The 20484-nt window shown below is 41.2% G+C and overlaps 1 protein-coding gene across 6 annotated transcripts in view; it reads left to right on the plus strand.

Annotated features, from left to right (window-relative positions):
- The first annotated feature begins 11115 nt into the window (after window positions 1–11115).
- The window catches only part of PAPOLA (poly(A) polymerase alpha), a 55472-nt gene continuing 46103 nt past the window's right edge, over window positions 11116–20484 (plus strand). For all 6 annotated transcript variants that reach the window (XM_045815817.2, XM_045815819.2, XM_045815821.2 and 3 more), the window contains exon 1: window positions 11116–11332. In XM_045815817.2, the coding sequence (XP_045671773.1) occupies window positions 11325–11332 (8 nt within the window). In that variant the 5' untranslated portion in view covers window positions 11116–11324. The remainder of the gene's footprint in view (window positions 11333–20484) is intronic.

Raw genomic sequence — 20484 nt, forward strand, 5'->3', positions numbered from 1 at the left:
AAAACCGGGACAAGGCATTGTCTTCCACTAGCTTGATGTCTCCACCCCCAGCATACCTGTCCTGTGCTCTGGTTCTTCCTCACAAGGTGCACTTGCCTAGACATTTGGATGCACAGTGAGCTTTTACCTCCATGACTTCCCTTGACACATTCTTCTCTTCAGAGATATTGATACATTCATTCTTCCAGGTCTTAGGTTAGGAGGCACTCTCTTTAAGGTGACTTTTCATTTTTCTGGTTTGACTCATTGTCACTTTAGAATTAAGGTCTCTGAAGGCAATTTCCCCCTAACATCTAAGCAGGTCAGCTTGTCACTGCTAAGCATCCCTCTATAGAACTATAATTTGGATGGACATATTATATATACTATAGTTTGGATAGATATATTCTTATATTACTTAAAAGAGCTGGTTTCATTTATAATAAAATACCTAGCTACAGTCTAAAAAAGATGTGTAAAACCTCTACATGGAAAATTATAAAGCGGGGCGCCTGGGTGGCTCAGTCATTAAGCGTCTGCCTTTGGGTCAGGGCGTGATCCCGGCGTTCTGGGATCGAGCCCCACATCAGGCTCCTCCGCTGGGAGCCTGCTTCTTCCTCTCCCACTCCCCCTGCTTGTGTTCCCTCTCTCGCTGGCTGTCTCTCTCTCTGTCAAATAAATAAATAAAATCTTTTAAAAAAATGAAAATTATAAAGCACTGCTGATAGTAATTAAAAATGAAATGGAGGGATAAACTATATTAATGGCTTGTAAAGCTCAATATTGTTAATAATTCAATTCTTTCCCCCAAGTAATGATCTGTAGAGTCAATGCAATCCTAATCAAAATTCCAGTGTTTCCTTTCTCCCCTTTTTTTGGTGGGAAGTGATCATCTGATTCAGAAATGTATATGGTAATGCAGAAGAACCTAGGATAATCTTAAGGAACAACAACAAACCTGAACGACTTCACTCTCCAGACAGCAAGACTTATTATAAAGCCACAGTAATTAAGATCAATGGAAAATAAGGAGTCCAGAAACAGATCTACACATTAATAAATCACCTGATTTACAACAAATTCACCTTTGCAGTTCAATGGGGGAAAGTATGGTTTTTTCAATAAATGGTGCAGGTCATGTTGGAGAGTCATACATTAAAACAACCAAAAAACCAATCCTCCCAAAACCCCCCCAAACCCAAAAAACCCAAACGCTTGACCTCTAACTCACACTATACACAAAATTATTTTAAAATGGATCGCAGACTTAAAGAGGAAAGTCAAAACAATAAAGCTTCTAGAATAGAGTAAAAAGTAAGAGGAATTCTTCATAACCCAGGGATGGGCAAAGATTTCTCAGGGTAACATTAAAAGAGTAAAAAGTCAGGGGGCACTTGGGTGCCTCAGTTGGTGAAGCATCTGCCTTCAGCCTGGGTCATGATCCCGGAGTCCTCGAATTGAGCCTTGCATTGGGTACCCTGCTCAGCGGGGAGTCTGCTTATTCCTCTCCCTCTTCCCCTCCCCCCAGCTCATGCTGTCTCTCTCTCTTTCTCTCTCAAATAAATAAAGAAATACATAAATAAAATCTTAAAAAAAAAAAAAAAGCCAGGACACCTGACTGGCTCAGTCCAAAGAGCGTGTGACTCTTGATCCTGGGTTCATGAGTTTGAGCCCCATGTTGCATGTAGAGATTACTTAAATAAATATCTTTTACAAAGAGTAAAAAGCCAAGCTTCAGAATTGGGAAGATATTTATGATGGATGTACAGAGATATGCACAGATATGAAGTAGGTAAATGACAGAGGACTTGTACTCAGAACATGCTAAAAATTCCTTCAAGTCAGTAAGACTGACAATCCCAATTTTTAAATTTTTTTTATTGACAATCCAATTTAAAAATAGGAAGAAGACTTGAGAAACCACCTCATAAAAGAGGATATCCAAATGAACAGTCAGCATATTAACAAGTGCTCAAAGGCAGTAATCATCAGAGAAATGCAAATGAAGACGTAGGGGAATTCCAGCATGATGCTGGCAGATGGCTGAAATTAAATGGGACAGTTGACATCAAGTGCTGGGGAGGACGTGGAGCAACTGGAACACACATATATTGCTGGTGGGACTACAGATTGGTACTATCCCTGCGAAAACCTTTGGGAGTACATACTAAAGCTAAGTATGGGTATACACATGATCCAGCAATTCCACTATATACACTAGAGGGATGAGTGTTTATGTCTACAAAAAGGCGTGTACAAGACTATTCAAGCAACATTACTCATAAAAGCCCCGAACTGGGAAAAACCCCAAATGTCCATCAATAGGAGAAAGATATACTGTGATATTTACAATAGGAGAAAGTTATGGTGAAAGTACAGAATAGTACACAGCAGTGAAAATGAACTGTCACTCCCTCAACAAAGTCTTACATACTGTTGAGTGAAAGAAGTTACATACAAGGATGAATAGCGTATGATTCCATGTGTATGAAGTTGAAAAAAGAGATATAACTAGTCCATAGTGATAGAGGTCAAAATAGGGGTTATATGGCAGTGGTGGTGGTGGTGGTAATGACAGAAGGTTATTCACTGGGAGGGAGTCTGCTGGGGTACTGAACGTTTTCTCTATCTTGATTCAAGTACTAGTTACATGAGAGTGTGCACAGGATAAAAATCCATACATATCAAAAGGCAGTGTTATGGAGGGGTAAGCACAAAGGCCTTCATGCTTGTACACGTTACTGTATGACTGTACCTTAATGATCTTTCAAGGGAACCCTGGGTGGCTCAGATAGTTAAGCATCTGCCTTCAGCTCAGGTTACGATCCCAGGGTCCTGGGATCCCAGGTTTCTTCTCCCTCTGCCTGCCATTCCCCCTGTTTGTGCTCTTTCTCTCTTTCTGACAAATAAATAAAATCTTAAAAAAAAAATCTTTTAAAAAGGAACTGGTATTCTACCTTTATTTTTTTTTTATTTTTTTAAAAGATTTTATTTATTTATTCGACAGAGATAGAGACAGCCAGCAAGAGAGGGAACACAAGCAGGGGGAGTGGGAGAGGAAGAAGCAGGCTCATAGCAGAAGAGCCTGATGTGGGGCTCGATCCCGGAACGCCGGGATCACGCCCTGAGCCGAAGGCAGACGCTTAACCGCTGTGCCACCCAGGCGCCCCGGTATTCTACCTTTAAAAAATGAAATATACCATGTACCATAAACTAAAAACAAAACAAAAAGCTAAAAACAAAACAAAACAAAAGAGCTCCTTAAAATGCAGACCTGTTCATAGCCATGGAGTTCCTTAGAGCTACTTCAGGAAAGAAAAATACCATTTGAATTCCCATTAAGAAAAATTAGTCTTTTATGTTAAAAAAAACTGAAATTAATCAAAATGCCATTCAAATTCTTTATTTAGAGTGTTTTTGGGTATGACACATTAGGTGTTATGCACAAAGTCGGTTTAGTTGAGAAGGAAGGCAGACTCTGAGATGGCCCCCAGTAATCTGTCTGATAGTGTTCATGCCTTTGCGTACTCTCTTTCCTTTGAGTGTGGGTGGAACCCATGATCTACTTCTATCCAATGGAATCCAGCAAATCTTAGGGTACCTAAGACTGTATGAGATCATGCTAGCAGAATCTTTTGCCTTCTCAGCTTACATGCTTTGATGAAGCAAGCTGCTCTGTTGGAGAGACCCACATGGCTAAGAACTGAGAGGGCCCTTAGCAAGCAGCCAGCAAGACACTGATACCTTCAATCCAACAGCTCTGAAGACCTGAATCTTGCCAACAAACGTGTGTGGAAGTCCTTCCACAGTTGAGCCTTCAGAAGAGACTCCCTCCCTAGCCCACCATGAATGTATCCTTGTTCGAGACCCTAAATCAGAGGACCCAGCTAAGCCATGTCCAAATTCCTGACCCCCAGAAAATGTTCGATAATGTGGGTTTTTTTTGTTGTTTTTTGAAATGTGTTTTAAATAGTTTGAAATTTGTGGCAAATTGTTACACAGCACTAAATAACTAGTATCACTGAATATGCATCATTACTTTCTAGGAGTTCAAAATCCTGAGATGATCATTATTATGGACTGAATATTTGAATGTCCCAAAATTCATATGTTGAAGTACTAACCCCCTCCATGTGACTGTATTTGGAGATGGGGCCTCTAAGGAAGTAATTAAGGTCAAGTGCAGTCTTAAGGGCGGGGCCATGATCCAGTAGGATTAGTCTCCTTAGAAGAGACACCAGAGAGCTTGTTCTCTCTCTCTCTCTCCCTCTTCTTCGCCTCCCTCCCATCACCTCTCTTTCACTCCCCTTTCCCACCATGGGAGCACAGTAAAAAAGCTGCCATCTACAAGCCAGGACGAGTGTCCTCACCAGAAGCTGGCCATGCTGGCACCTTGATCTTGGACTTCCCAGCCTCCAGAACTGTGAGACATACATTTCTATTGTTTAAGCCACTAATTCCGTAGTATTTTGTTATGGCAGCTCATGCTAAGATAATTACCAACTGTTTTTGTTTTTTTTAGCCAGATTAATTACAGAATTGAAAATAATTGAATGGAAAAAATAATTGAATGGAAATACTGAGCAAGTCTAAGTTGTCTTTAAAGAATCAGAAACAACTTAATTCTTAAGTACCAGTACGTGCCCAGCATGATTTTGTGCGTTGGGCTTAGACTAGTTTGAACAATATAGTTAGGGTTTCTATCTTCATGCTAAGCCATGTCCAAATTCCTGACCCCCAGAAAATGTTCAATGCAGACCTGTTCATAGCCATGGAGTTCCTTAGAGCTACTTCAGGAAAGAAAAATACCATTTGAATTCCCATTAAGAAAAATTAGTCTTTTATGTTAAAAAAAACTGAAATTAATCAAAATGCCATTCAAATTCTTTATTTAGAGTGTTTTTGGGTATGACACATTAGGTGTTATGTACAAAGTCGGTTTTAGTAAGGATGACAGAATAAATAAAAAAAAAATCAGTGAGGCAGTTCTGGTTATATGATAAGGATTATAATGCAGGTAAACAGTTTAGATAAGGTGGTCTGGGAAGGCTTCTGGGAGGCAGTGACATCTGAGCTTTGACAGACTGAGAACAAAACAGCCATGGGAAGGGCTAGGGCAGCAGTGCAGAGGGGGACAAGCATGGAGGCTCTGAGGCAGCGAAGAGCTGAGCATGTTTTTGTTTGTTTGTGTTTTAAGATTTTATTTATTTGAGAGAGAAAGAGAGCACGAGCAGGGGGGGAAGGGAGAAGCAGGCTCCCTGTCGGGCTCGATCCCAGGACCCTGGGATCATGACCTGAGACAAAGGCAGATGCTTAACCGACTGAGTTTCCCAGGAGCTCCTCGGAGCTGATCATGTTGAAGGAAAAGAATAGAGGTCAGGGGCGCCTGCGTGGCTCAGTCGTTGGGCGTCTGCCTTTGGCTTGGGGCGTGATCCTGGCGTTCTGGGATTGAGCCCCACATCAGGCTCCTCCGCTGGGAGGCTGCTTCTTCCTCTCCCACTCCCCCTGCTTGTGTTCCCTCTCTCGCTGGCCATCTCTCTGTCAAATAAATAAATAAAATCTTAAAAAAAAAAAAAAAAGAATAAAGGCCAGTAGGGTGAAGCACAGGGAAGAAGGGCCAAAGTTTGAGATGAGGTTAGAGGGAAAAATCAAGAGCCAGGTCACCCAAGGCCCTGTAAGCCACTCTCAAATTTGGTTTTATTCTAAGAGCAATGGGAAGCCATTAAACTGGTCTTGTTAGAGAGCGTGATAAAATCTGAGTTATGTTTTCAAAGTCCACCTGCTGGACAGAGGATGAATGAAGGAAAGCACAAATGGAAGTAGGAGAAGAGCACGGAGGCTGGCCCAACCGCCCAAGCTAGACAAGACAGTGGCTGAGACCAGGGTGGTACAGAGGACAAGAAGGGGGTGATTTCTGATGGATTGTGGGGGTGCAGCTGACAGGAGTTGACGATGGTTTGTCTATGAGTAGCGAAAGATAGGAAGGAATTGATGAGACTGACTTGCTGGTTTGGCTTCAGCTGGAAGCCCTTTGTGCTGTTGACCGAAAGGCAGAGACTAGTGGAGGCACAGGTTTGAGCCACTTCTCATCAACATGCTATTGAAGTTCTCCCTTTTGTGCAAATGGTAGTAGACACATTCCTTTCTTTTCTTTTTAAAATATTTTACTTACTTATTTGAGAGGTGGGGGGAGAGCACAGAGGGAGAAGCAGACTCTCCGTTGAGCAGAGGGCCCGATGTGGGGCTTGATCCCAGGAACCTGAGATCATAACCTGAGCTGAAGGCAGACGCTTAACCGACCGAGCCACCCAGACACCCCTAGTAGACATATTCTTTAAAACATAAACAAATAAACATCTAAAGGGAATTTAAAGAATTTAAAGAAAAGATAGCTCCAGGGTACTCATTAGATGAAAGTGCTTATGCTACTTTTTTTTTTACTTAAGGGATTTATAAATCTGGTTAATCCTAGTAAAAAGGTTTTTTTTCCAAATTTTTATTTAAATTCTAGTTAGTTAACATATAGTGTAATATTGGTTTTAGGAGCAGAATTTAGTGATTCATCACATACATGCAACACCCAGCGCTCACCACAAGGGCCCTCCTTAATCCCCATCACCTATTTGGCGCATCCCCTACCCACCTCCCCTCCATCAACCTTGTTTGTTCTCTATAGTTAGGTCTCTTGTGTCGGTTAAAAAAATTTTAAAACGTATGCATCATTAGTCATCAAATGAATCAGCGTAGTTTATTATTGGGATAAAAATCTCCATATCAACATAGTATCTCCAATTATCACCTCATAAATGACACTGAAACACAATCTAGCTAATTCAGTATGTGAAGAGGTTCTGTTCTCATAAACATTTCTGTCCATTTCTTAAATTTGAATGCACTGTGGACCTATGAGAACCAGCTTAGGAATTCTTGCCCCCTACTCATGACATTGTACTGGAGAAAATGCAATCTGAACAATCCTTAAGATACCAGTAGCAAAGGTCTTCCCCCATGTCCGCAGTCAGTAGAACACAGGCGCTGTGGTAGGGTGAGGGCTGCAGGAATGGGACAGCAGCTGGGGGGAGTGGGCAGGGCTCTGAGGATGAGCAAGGCAAGGCTAACAATAGGGATCCTGTCTTAACCAGTACTCTGGTCACTGGCTTTATCTTACGCGCTCCCCTTTCATTGGCTCAAGTTATATCCTTAAGAGGATGCTAAACATTGGTGATCCCTGAGCACCTAGCTCATTACGCACTCGTGAAGTTTGGGTTGGATTATACTGTAGTTACCAGGTGTACGGAGGGCCCTTCCTTCTGTGAACTGAAACATGACTCCAAGATACAAGTCTTGCTTTCAGAGTTTAAAATCTCTATCTCCAGGGGTGCCTGGGGGGGGGCTCAGTTAGGTGTCTGCCTGCACTTCAGGTCATGATCCAAGGGTCCTGGGATCGAGTCCTGCATCAGGCTCCTTGCTCAGTGGGGAGCCTGCCTCTCCCTCTGCCTGCTGCTCCCCCTGCTTGTGCGCTCTCTCTCTGACAAATAAATAAAATCTTAAAAAAAAAACAACTCTATCTCCAGCCCTGACTTCTCAGCTCCTGAAACATGTTTTCAGTCACCTCATAGACATTTCTAAGGGTCCCACAGGCATTTCAAAAAACCCACCAAATGACTCTCATGACCTCATCCACTCACCCAGTTAGTTATCCTCCTGTTTCCTGGTAGCTCCCTCCACTTTGCCACCCTCCCTAGAACCTTTGAAATCCTGTCTTCTTCCTCTCCCTCCCCTCACATTCAGGATTAACTACATCTCCTAAATCTCTCAGAAATCAGCCCCTTCTTTATTCCAAACATCATCATCTCTTACCTGAACCACAGTAAGAGCTAACCTACCCTCCAGCTTCAAAAGCTCTCCCAGCTCAAATTCGTTCCCTACCCTTTGAGTGATCTTTCCTGAAAACGTAAATGTAATCTCATCACTGCTGTCAAACTTTCGACAGTTCCTCCATTCATTAAAAAAAAAAAAAAAAAAAAAAAAGATAAAATCTGAATCTTTAAACAGCTCCGGGTCTCGAAGGCCAGTCCTCTGAAGGGAGGCCTTGTTTGACCACCTTACCTAAAGTGGACCCCCTGCCCCCGTAATTCTATTATCTAGTTTATTTTATTCATGGTTCTTTTTTTTTTTTTTTAAAGATTTTATTTATTTATTCGACAGAGATAGAGACAGCCAGTGAGAGAGGGAACACAAGCAGGGGGAGTGGGAGAGGAAGAAGCAGGCTCATAGCGGAGGAGCCCGATGTGGGGCTCGATCCCAGAACACCGGGATCACGCCCTGAGCCGAAGGCAGACGCTTAACCGCTGTGCCACCCAGGCGCCCCTTATTCATGGTTCTTAATTCCCTTGTCTGTTCATGGGTTCATTATTTGCCCCCCGCTTCCCAAGAATGTAGTCTAACTGGGTCAGGGATCTTGACCATTTTTCATAGTGGAAAGCGCCCTCCCAACTTAGCACAGGGACGGTGTGCGGCAGGCGCACATTCTGCTGGACAAAGGCCCCTCATTATCTGCCCCTCACTCCTCTGCAGCTTCATTCCCACCATGTGTCTGTGGTCTAGTTACTTCAAAAGTCCCCCTGTCTCCAAATAAACTTTAAATTATTTGTACTTTCCTTCATTTTGAAAAGTTGTTTCCTTTTATGCCCTTCTCCTCCTGTCCCCTTACTAAATCCTAACTTTTCTGTCAGTGTATTTTTTTTATTGTTAAGCTTTTTTTAATTAAAAAAAAATTTTTATTGATGTGTAGTTGACATACAGTGTTACATTAGTTTCAGGTATACGACATAGAGATTTGACATCAGGACATTCCTATTTTTTTTTTTTTTTTTAAGATTTTACTTATCTATTTGAGAGACTGAGAGAGTGACAGAAAGCATGAGTGGGAGGAGAGGGAGAAGCAGGCTCCCCACTGAGCAGGATGCGGGACTTGATCCCAGGACCCTGGACCCGGTGATCACAACCTCAGGTGGAGGCAGACACCCAAACAACTGAGCCACCCAGGTTGCCCTATGAGGACATTTCTAAAGTCACCTTGGGAAGTCTACCTTGATTCCACCAACAAGTATACTTCCTTCTGTCTTTAGCAAGTAACACCGCATCTAGCACATTCTAGGTACTAAATAAATATTTGTTAATTGTGCTATCTAGCTGCCTCATTATAGAGAAGGCTGTGGAGCAGCTGGAGACTGAAAGCACAGAGGTTTCATGACCCTGTCTCCTTCACTGCCTTTTGACATGCCAGGCAGAGGACAGCCATGAGCTCAAGAAGTTCCCATTCTTTAATTTTTTTTTTTAAAGATTTTATTTATTTATTCGACAGAGACAGAGACAGCCAGCGAGAGAGGGAACACAAGCAGAGGGAGTGGGAGAGGAAGAGGCAGGCTCATAGCGGAGGAGCCTGATGTGGGGCTCGATCCCATAACGCCCTGAGCCAAAGGCAGACGCTTAACCGCTGTGCCACCCAGGCACCCCCATTCTTTAATTCTTAGCATACATCATCAGTGCCTAGCTTTATGAGCAAATTTTAAGACCACAGCCTTAATGTATTTTATTGATTTCTCTGGATCTCAGATTTTCAAACTTTTAAGGGCAGGTCTGCTACTGGGCCCCCAACCAAAACCCCTTGATGACAAAACGGTAGGGGAACAAGCAGAAGAATTGAGATTCAAGGACAAGTCAGTCTCCCAATCAGCGCTGTTCAACAGAAATAAGGGCCATGTGTATAATTTAACATTTTCGAGTGGCCACATTTTAAAAGGAAACAGATGAAATTAACTTTCATGAATTTTTTTATATATCCAAAATACTATTTCAGCATGTAACGAATATAAAACACATCGGTTAGGTATCTCATTCTTTTATTCCTACTAAGATCTCTGAAATCTTATTTTGCACTTACAGTACATCTTAAATGGACTAGCTTCATTTCAAGTGCTCAAAAGTCACATGTGACAAATGGCTATAGTCCTGGACAATGCAGGTTTAGGTCCTGTGCTTCTCCTACTGAGCCTTTAGTCCTAGACCGCTTGTCCTACTAGATGTTCTGTGAAAACAGGTTAAGTCCTTTGCCAAATTTCGAGGTTATACAAGTCCATATTAATCTACTTAAATAATTTAGAACTTCATCCCTTCCGTATTTAATTCCTTCTAGCCCCTCCATAAACCTTCTGTGTGACGCTTTAGAACGCGTTCTAATTAGCAGAGGGAAGGAGTGCATTTAAGAGTCGGGCTCAGGCACTCTTCCTCCAGTTTTTGCTGGGGGGTGGGGAGTCCACTCCTAGGTCCCACCCCAGGGATAGATCGGGCTGCAAAACACAGTCTTTGCTAAAATCCCAATGGTTACTGCCATCGATCCTTCTACTTAAGTGCAGCTTTACCAGGAAGTTCCTGCTAGTAAAATCAGCTCGTGTTCCAGAACTCGCTGTCATCACAGTGCCGCCCCGCAAATATATTCATTCAACAAACACTTCTTGAGCGCCTGCGTACACACTTTGGTGGAAAAATCAGCGGAAAGCCAGAGACGGGGAACCTCAGTCTAACAGGAGAGGGGGAGTCCCAATAACCAGCCCGTACTAAGCACTCCTGCATCAACCAACACATGCAGCAGTCGACAGGATCCCGGGGAGCAGGTCTTACTCTCACTTCGCAGAGCAGCAGGAAGACGCCGAGCAACTTGCGACCACACAAGGCACCGACCCGAGCAGCCGCGTCCTAAGCCCGGCACTCGGGCGGCTCACCCGGCACACATGGGTGCCTCGGTCCCCGCCGAACGCCGCCACGGACGCCGTTCGAGGGGAAGCGCGGCCGCCGCGACCTCGGGGGGCGAGAGCGGCGGCGCATTGTGAGGTGCCGCGTGGTGCTCATCGGCGACAGGAGAGTCCCCGCTCGAGGAACGGCCAGCCACCCGGAGCCTCCCGCACCTCTCCCAGCCGACACCGGACACCCACCGTGGAAGTGCGACGGCGTTGGGGCGGAAATTGCCCGACCGTCGGCCGCCTCACGAACTACCGTTCCCGTGAGGCTGCGCGGCGCTGGGCGGCTTTTGCGCAGGCGCGCGCACGGTGTGCGTGGCGGCGTCAGCAGTTCTAGAACGTTGCTGTGGTAGCGCTCGGGCGCCATGTTAGGACGAAGGGGAAGGAGGAGAAGCGCTTAAAGCGGCGGGAGCGGTGCGGGAGTGGGGTTGGACCCAGGGCTGAGGCAGGCCCCCCCCTCCCTCCCGCCTCAGTGGATCATGCCCAGGGCGGCAGCGGCGGCGGTTGCGGGGGGGAAGTGACTGGGCGGTGCCGGCGCAGGAGACGATGCCGTTGTAAGTGATTTGTATTCTGTTTTCTCTCGCACGCCGGCGGGGCCTTGGGGGCGTCGGGGGAGGGGGGAGGGGGTGGCGCGAGAGCCGGGCCCTCGCCCCGTGGGGGAGGCAGGCGGGAACCGGGCTCTTCCTGTTTCCTCACCCGCTCGCCGCCGCACTTCCCCTTGTGCTCGGTTCCCGCTTCCCCCCACCCCTTCCTGGCTCCGCGGCCGTCGGGCCGGGGGCCTTCCCCTTCCGGAACGGCCGGGGGAATCTGAACCTTAGTGCTCCCGCTTCTCCGCCCCGTCCGGGGAAAAAAAAAAAGAAAAAGAAAAAGAGAAAACAATGCCCGGTGGCGGGGAAGGAAGGTCCCGCTCGTTGCGGGGTCTGCACACGGCGTTCAGGTCCACTTTCGGCGTCTCTCGGCTCGTTTCGATGCTTCTCTTCCTGGTCTACCTCCGCTGCGTCCCTCTCTTCCTGCCGTTTCCAAGATGCCCAAATCGTGCGCCAGAGTTAACCCACTTCCATGTCCGAGCTTGCACAAGCACTTAGCTAAAAGCCCAGTTTTGAGCGTTGAGTCTCGCTTTTTGGAAGCCTCGCTACCCCCCCCCCCCCCCGCCCCAGTCCTCCCTAGGCTTCCCACCGTCCGCAAAGAGGCACTTGCCAGGGTGTCCTCCGCAACGCGCTGTGTTAGGTATTGCTCTGTGTTCTGTTTTGATAGGATACAGTCGGATGCATTCTGCTTCCTTCTCCTTCCATCTCCAGTGGTACTTTTAATTTTTCGATCGTAGACTTAAAGCTAGTCCATCCTTGCCTTCTAATCTTACTAGGTCTGCGTCTTATATTCTTTCCCTTGTAGCGTTTTTAAGAAGTTTTTCTTTTCTCTGTTTCAAAGAATGTGATGTAATCTGAGAACTCATTGTTGGGTTCGAAAGTAGATTACAGTTTTTGTTTTTTGTTTTTTCCTGCGTATATCCAGCAGTGTAGAGGCCTAAATAGTGAGACTGCATTTCTTCCATTTTTGAACATTCTAGTGTAAGAGAGTGCTTCTTTGAGAGGAGGGACCGTATTTTTTCCTTTGTAGGCTCCAAACGAACTATATAATTGACACTCGAAGTTTTATTTATGTGCCAAATAAAGGTTTTATGATTTTTAGATACCTAATACAGCACCTCAGGTTTATCTGTTTTTTTAAGTAAAGACAATTTCTTTTTCGCAAGTATTACAGATTATAGTTTTACAATTTTATTTATTTGTCTCTGTGTATGTATGTGTCTCTCTTTACAGGTGAGGCTCTAACTTTGACACAGGCTTTAAGATACCTATTGCTTTTTACACAGTATTTTAAAAAAGAATTTCATGCACCTCTTCCTCACCCACTCCTGTCATTTTTAAGAGGCCTATCAACATATTTCTGTAAATGAGAATATTTCTTAGTTTTAATTAAATATGCAGGCCTGAAGTCTTAGAATCTGCAAGATCACTGTTAATTGAGTCATTCATCCTTTTATGAAATGCTAGAGACACTAGGAACACTGATTTTTGTGGCATTTTTCGGTTCAGCAGCTATTAAAATAAATGTTTTTAGTGATGCCATGTGACTTCTTTGTGTTAGCTCACATTGCTGTGCTTGAAAAGCAACTTTGTGATAATCATGTCAGTATTAAGATTTGATCAGTGATAGGAAATGTACAACTTAAGAGGTTTTAATTAGAAATAACACAACTGTATCTTTTTCTGTAGAAAATAAAAATACTTTCATACCTACTTTTTCCCAGCCTTCTTTGAGGAAGGGAGGTGTACATTTTCTTTAAAGACCTAAAAGCATAAATTTTCTTGGAAGTTCAAATATATAAAATGGAAGACAGAGTTTAGACAGCAGATTCACACATGGATAATTGGCTTTCCAGTGTGTTTTTTGAAATGTGAACAATATGCCTGGTTTTTCATTAGCTGTCCGTCTCATTTTTAATCCTAAGTGTACTGTACTTTTAAGTAAACAACAAAAAGACCAGGCTCCTAGCTAAATAGGCCTTTTTCCTTATTAATTGACTTCCTTTGTTTTTCATATTCTGGTGTCATATGTCAAATGTCTTTCATTTTGTTTCTTTGAAGTTTTGAATTGTGATTTCCAGGCTTATCGTGCTTGATTTCCACTTGAATTTTAGTATGCCTGTCCTGTTAAATTTGGGTGGGTGGGTGGGATTGTGGTATAGACCATAGTTAAGCTGTCAGAGTGGGTTAAATCAAAATAGATTACTGAAGTTTAGGTCATTACAGCATTGTGAACAGTGTTCATATTTGATCTAAAACTCATGTAATAGTATGTATAATTTTGAAAGGCAGGTATGATTTAAGAGCTGTGGTGATGAAGCTTCCAAAAATTTTGGTAATCTTTAGGATCCATTATTATAGGGTTTCTCTAGTAGGTACTGTTGACATTTAGGGCCAGACAGTTCTCTGAAGGGGGCCATCTTGTGTGTTGTAAGGTGTTGAACAGCATCCTTGGCCTTTACCTACTAGATTTCAGGAGCCCCACCTCCCATCTCTCCACTAGTGACAACTGAAAAATGTCTCTCTCCAGATGTTGCTAGGTGTACCCTGGCAAGATTCTCCTTGTTGAGAATCACTGCATTAATAGAGTATAAAGCCTTTCTGGGAACTGTATTGTGATTTCTGCCCTACTCTATGCTGGACAGATCAATTATTTGCATCAGCTCAGTTCTGGCTATCACAAGTGTAATAAAGATTTTGAGAGTAACCATCGTCAATGACCTAACATTCATACCACATTCATAGAATGTTGTTAAAGTTACTGGAAGAGATATTTAGCAAGACTTGGGGGAGACAGTAGCTTTTCTCCCAAATATTTGGAGCAGTCAGAAAAAAAGAACTTCATGAAGTCATAGCAAGTAGAACTGGAATCTGTTGGTGGGTGGTGATGGGTACCAGTGATTCTCACATTGTGATCTGTGGAACCCCGGGGATCTCTGAGATACTTTTAAGGAGAACATAAATTTCAAACTATTTTCATAATAGTGCTGAAATGTTATGTCTTTTTTACTCTATTGACATTTGCATCGATCGTGTGAACGCAGTAGTGGATAATGCTCTTCTTGCCTTAGGAAAAATGGAGGCATAGGCACCATATTGTACTAGTAGTCATTGTATTCCTTTATCATACAAATAACACATTTTAAAAAGTTCTTGATGAAACAGTAAAACACATTAATTTTAATAAATTCTGACTCTCGAATTTATGTCTTGCATAAGCCTTGATAAATTGGGAAGAACACATAAAGCTGTATACTAAAAAGTAAATGGTTGTTTTGAGAAAAGCATATGTCTGATTAATTTGTGAGCTAAACTAGTATTTTTCTCTTGGAGCTCTTTTATCTGAAAAAACAAATGATGAACTGTGGGTATTGACACTTGGACCATTTAGCATTTTCCTAAAAATGAAGTGAGCCTGTCTCTTTAAGGAAAACAGCTGACAGCATTGGTGGCCAAATGATAAATTTGAACTTGAAGATTAAAAACGAGAATTTTGGAAGGCTTGTTTCTGTCATTGTGAGCTTGACAGCTTCCTACTAGTTGAAAAATAGTTCTGATTATATTGGTAGTGATATTAATGATACCAGTTTTTAAAAAATATACTTTGTATTAATGTGTCAACATTTGGAAGATAAGCTTAATTTTGATGTCATAAAAATCATACATCAGTAAAAGGTACATTCAAAGTGCAGTGTAGATCAGTGGATTTTTTTTTAAGATTTTATTTTTAAGTAATCTGTACACCCAACATAGGGTTTGAACCCACAACCCTGCGATCAAGAGTCACAGGCTCCACCTGCAAAGCGCCCCAGACCAATGGATTTTAATGCAGTAGTATAAGGGGTTTATTGATACGGTTTCAGCTTTGATACTGTAACTAATCTTCAATAAAATACCACTTGTGGAGTTTTGGTGTAGTATCATAGAAGAATATCCTCAATTATTTGACAAGGACATTGAAATACTCTTCCAGTTAGGATGGTGTGATGCCAGGTTTTCTTCATATGTGTTTACCAAAACAACTTGTCAAAGGGATTGAATGCAGAAGCAGATAGAGGAATACAGCTGTCTTTGAGTAAGCCATAATTAAAGAGATTTACAAAAATGCAAAGCAGTAGGATTAGTGTCACTAAATTTTTTGTTTTGGAAGACAGTTTTAAAAAAATTATATTGACATGTAATAGATTTGTTACTTTAATACATAAACATTTAAAAATTTATCCCAGTTACAATTCCAATGCTGTAAATATGGGCAGACATAATCCATGTAAGCAAAAGATCTTTGGGGTCCTCAATACGTCTTAAGAATTGTAAAAGGAGTCTGTGACCAAAAAGTTTGAGAACTTGGGAATTGCTGCCTTACAGGAACAGCTAACTGCTGCACCAAGGGCTGTTTCCAGTGGTGATGTCATTGCAGCCTTTCTGGGTGGTTTTTGGATAGTGTGGAGGGATGGACATACATGTGGTTTAAAGATTTTTTGTTGTTGTCGATGCAAAACAATTAATTGGATAACCTTTAGGGAAGATAACTTCTAACAGAATGATTTTGGTTTTCAGATTTTAGGATTTAGAGATTTGAATTGTTTGCTGCGGAATAAATGTTGGCTATGGTTTTGGAATGTGGTGTATTACCTTAAGTCTGTTCTCAGTTCATGCTTTTTGATGGAGAAGTTAGGAGATATTGGAATTGAATATATGAACCTGAATTCAGTTCCTATTCCCTAGTCACCCCATTCCCTACCCTGCCCCTCTCAGGTGAAAGCCTTCTGGCCAGAATGAAGCCATTTGGATTCCTAGTATTTCCCATTTTGGTGGAGTTGGAGGCATGTTTTTTGTTTTGTGTGTTCATTGTTCTGATTAATCAGCACCTTTAAATGCACATTCTCAGTTTATGATTTGTAAAACAGCAGAACTGCAGGAGATATTAGTTCCCTTTAAAGTTGATTAAATTGAGGGGTGCCTGGGTGGCTCAGTCCGTTAAGTGTCTGCCTTCAGCTCAGGTCATGATTCCGGGGTCCTGGCATAGAGCCCCGCATCAGGCTCCCTACCAAGATGGGAGTCTGCTTCTCCTTCTGCTGTTCCACCTGCTTGTGATTGCGCTCGTGTGTGTGCGCTCTGTCTCTCTGTCAAATAAATAAATAAATAAAAATAAAGTTAGTTAAATTGAGGCTTAAAGTAGTCGCTTGTCCAGGGTCTTAAGGGTGCTTAAGTTGTAGATTGGGGCTTAATTCAGCTGTGGGTTCCATGTACCCTTCTCATTCTAGTACTATACCATCTGCTATGGACTTTGTTGGGAACTATGTTTCATCAGTTCAGTTGGAGCAGAATTAATTTTCAATATCACATTTCTTGCGTGTAGAATATTTGAATCTCAAGTTTTTTTTTAATATACTGGTGACATGTATTATATATGTATAGTATACATAAAGTGTAATATACTACAGAACCTGAGATCTTAGAGTGTATTTTTAGGTTTATTTATTTAAAGCCACGTACAGATTTACCACTCTACACTCTCATTTTGTGACCACTGCCTTCTGTGGAATGTGTTATTTTTTAATCTTTGGGTTGTAGGTCTGCAGAATTATATAACCTTCTCATTTGTGGAAATTTAAGGATTTGGGAAAGGAAAAATGTAAGGATTTTGCTAGATATCTTTATTTTCTACCTCTTTTCTGTCACAGAATTGTCTTTCAAATTCGTATTCCCACTGTGTTTTGTCCAGAAACCAGCTTCTTGTATTTTATGATGGCGTTTATAATTTTGGGGTTGTAAAAGAATAGTGGTCTTGTCATTTTGGTCCTCAGAAACATCTTGCATTTCCTGAAGTTAACGTGTTACAATACTATGACAACGTATTTTTGACCATTCTTTCTAATCCATCTTTATACTTTTTCAGATTTTCTGTTTTATTTACATTTTCTTCATTTTCAGTTTGTAGTTGGCAAACTGATGCATGAGTACTATGGTCTGACAGGTTTTTTACTTCTAGCTCTTTGGGAGAAAGAGGGCAAGGGGGCAGTTGGAGGTGACCTTAGGAAGGAAGAATAACTTCGTCATTTTTGTAACTGAGTAACAAGTACCCTTCCCCTGCATAACCAGCCTTGCATTTCCAAAGTTTGGCCTTGGGATTCATCATAATTTAGTCCCTTTGAGCGTAAATTATTACTGGGACCTCTGCTGCTGCCTCCTAAATACCGGCTGATTGACCTCGAATACATATTTTAGGAGAATGGCGAGGTTGTAAATGTGTTTGGTACCACTTACACAGAACACGTGGGGGGTGAATTAGTGATTCTTGGTAAAATTTCTTAGTGATCAGATACAGGGTCTTGGTTCTAGGCTTGACTAAGCTACTAGTAAAATTAAAACATCCTATGTTAAACTTTTTGTGAAAGAGATTATATTATTTCTGTTAAGAATTAATCTGAATGAATATTCAGACCCTTATTCCATTTCTGTCTGGTGTGCTTTCTTTCCTCCTTAATCCCAGTGGGCACATGATGTTTAAGGCCTCTTTGCAGCAAATTATATTGTGGTGAATTGTTACATTAAATATGTTTTTGTGATTTATCTGATTGCTTCCAAAGAAGACTATCAGGCAAATTAAGATTTCAGTTTTAACATGAGTAAAGCTAGGAAGAAATGATAAAGTGTTTTCTATTGGCTGGTAGCTATGAATTTTGACTTTGTTGATACTGTTAGGCCACAGCATATTCCACATGCCCAATATGAGGAGGCAGGGATTCATCAGTAGTGTGAGCTTTGTTTAAATTGGGGTGCAAAGTCATTAAACATTAACTATTGGGTAAAACACTATTGGTGGTTTGTTGTCCTTTCCTTTTCTGTGTTAGTCATCTGCCTAGACTGCCTTCCCTCCTACCCCCCATCAAAGTCATTTGGAGTGCACACCTCCTTAATGATTTTCTTTGGCATAGCCTTGATTCTTTGTTTCTGTAGTATTTATTTTAAGCTTTTACTTTGCACTTACTTGTTTTTTTTAAGGTTCTGAGTCCCAGACCAAATCTGAGATTGTCACTGAGAGCAGAGACTATCTTTGTATTCCTGATCTTAGTGTTGTCTTTCATACATATTTAGGAATTCAGTAAATTTTAGCCTAATTTATTAGGCTATACTTTTTGGCAAAATTAAGTTAAATTAGAAAAAGATGCTTTTAGAAAAACTGGATTGATGAAGTTTGATAACCTTGAATGCCTTAGCAGTTTTCTGGAACAATGAAAACATGGTTTGCTGTACTTAACTATTTCTGAATGCAGTATTGCATGGGAAAAAATCCATTTTTTAAAGTCTTGTTTATTTCACTTTAAGATAATTGCTTTGATTAGCATAAACGGATTTATTAAATCTAACAATCAAAATACTAATTATTGTTTTAAATTGAACATTTATTTGGTGTCTCTTGCTGCCAGGGAGTAATTTTAGGGCATGATTTTGGCCTCCTTACTATCACTAACCTAATTTAATGGTGAATAAATAGTAGAATTAGATGATTTTCACCTTTTGTATGGCGTCATTTATATTTAATTTAAAAAATAATTTAACAAGTTGAAACAAACCTTCATAAAGTGCAAAGTGTAAATTCTATCTTCGTTCTTTCTGGTGTGTTTTTATGTATCCGTAGACATAAAAACAAATAACTTTTAAGTATATAAAACTATGTATTGTAAATGATGTATAAAGGTACTTCGGCATAGAGGTTAGGTGCTGGGTTCTTATCCTGGCCCAGTGAATTTAGATAAGCCGTTGTTTCTCTACTTTCTTCATCTGTAATATGGAGACAGTTAATAGTAGAGTTGTTAGGAACAGTTGGGAATATTGTAAAGTGCTTGACATGCTACCTAGAATATGTTGAGGTTTCAATAAATACTATTATAATTATTATATTCCACAGCTTTTTTTCAGCTGATATATTGTGGGCATCTTTCTGTGCTACTGCATGTAATAATCACTTCATTCTTTTTATGTGGCATAGTATCATGTTGTAAGAGTGTACTGTAATTAACCAGTCCTATATTATATTAATGGATATTTAGGTGGTTTCCAGTTAGTACATTGTATACAGTCCTCCAGTGAACAACCTTGGATGTCTTTTTGTATTATTCCTATGAGAAGGGTCAAATTCTAGAACCTGTGGAGTGACAGAGGTATTTACAAATACCAAGCATGTCCACCCCCCATAGGGGATAAACCTGAGATAGGCACTGCTAATTTCAAGTGTATTGTTGCTGTACAGGATTTTAGGCCCATGTTTGACCTGTCTTACAATCCATTGTACTCCTATCCCGCAAGCTGCTGGAAATTTGGATTTTTGTGTTAGAGTTTATATTGAAACTGTGTTGTGAATTAAAAAGAACGTGTGTCCCAATTTCAGGGCCTTTGGTTTGTCTTGTGTCTTGATATTTCTGTAAGATAAATTGCTAGAGGTGAAGTTGCTGAACATAAACTTTTAAAATGGATACATTTTTATTTTAATGAATATTGCCAAGTTGCTTTTTAAAATTACGTTCATTTGCATTGTGATGGGTAAGAGCGCTCGTTTTCTTACACCATTACCAATACTGTAGTTTTATAATAGCTCTTTCATTTTTACCAGATGTGTATCAACTTTGTTTTTCTGCAGTCTGACAGGAAACTAGTTGTCCTGATTTGCTTGCCTGATGTGCAGTGAAACTTTTTTTTAGTTGATTTAACAACTCTCTACATTGAGACTGTTACTCTTTTGGGATAGGTTACATGTATTTTCCTCACTTATTTTGTTTTAACTTCGCTTATAATATATTTTTGTTGTATAAAAGCTATAATATTTTTATGTAGGTAAATCTTTTTCTGTATGGCTTTTGAGTTTTATGTGTCTTGCTTAAATATGGTCTGAAAATAGTGTTTTTAATATTTTGAAATATTTCTGATTCTTCAATATTTTGAAATATCGTGACATCTGGAATTTAGACTTTACAATGGATAACCAAACCCATTTGAGTGTTCTGTACTTTCCTCAGTGACTTGAAATGGTTATTAGGGGGGCGCCTGGGTGGCACAGCGGTTAAGCGTCTGCCTTCGGCTCAGGGCGTGGTCCTGGCATTATGGGATCGAGCCCCACA

Source organism: Ursus americanus, chromosome 26 (assembly GCF_024610735.1).
Source record: "Ursus americanus isolate L20-20 chromosome 26, mUrsAme1.1.p, whole genome shotgun sequence".
Taxonomy (NCBI): domain Eukaryota; kingdom Metazoa; phylum Chordata; class Mammalia; order Carnivora; family Ursidae; genus Ursus; species Ursus americanus.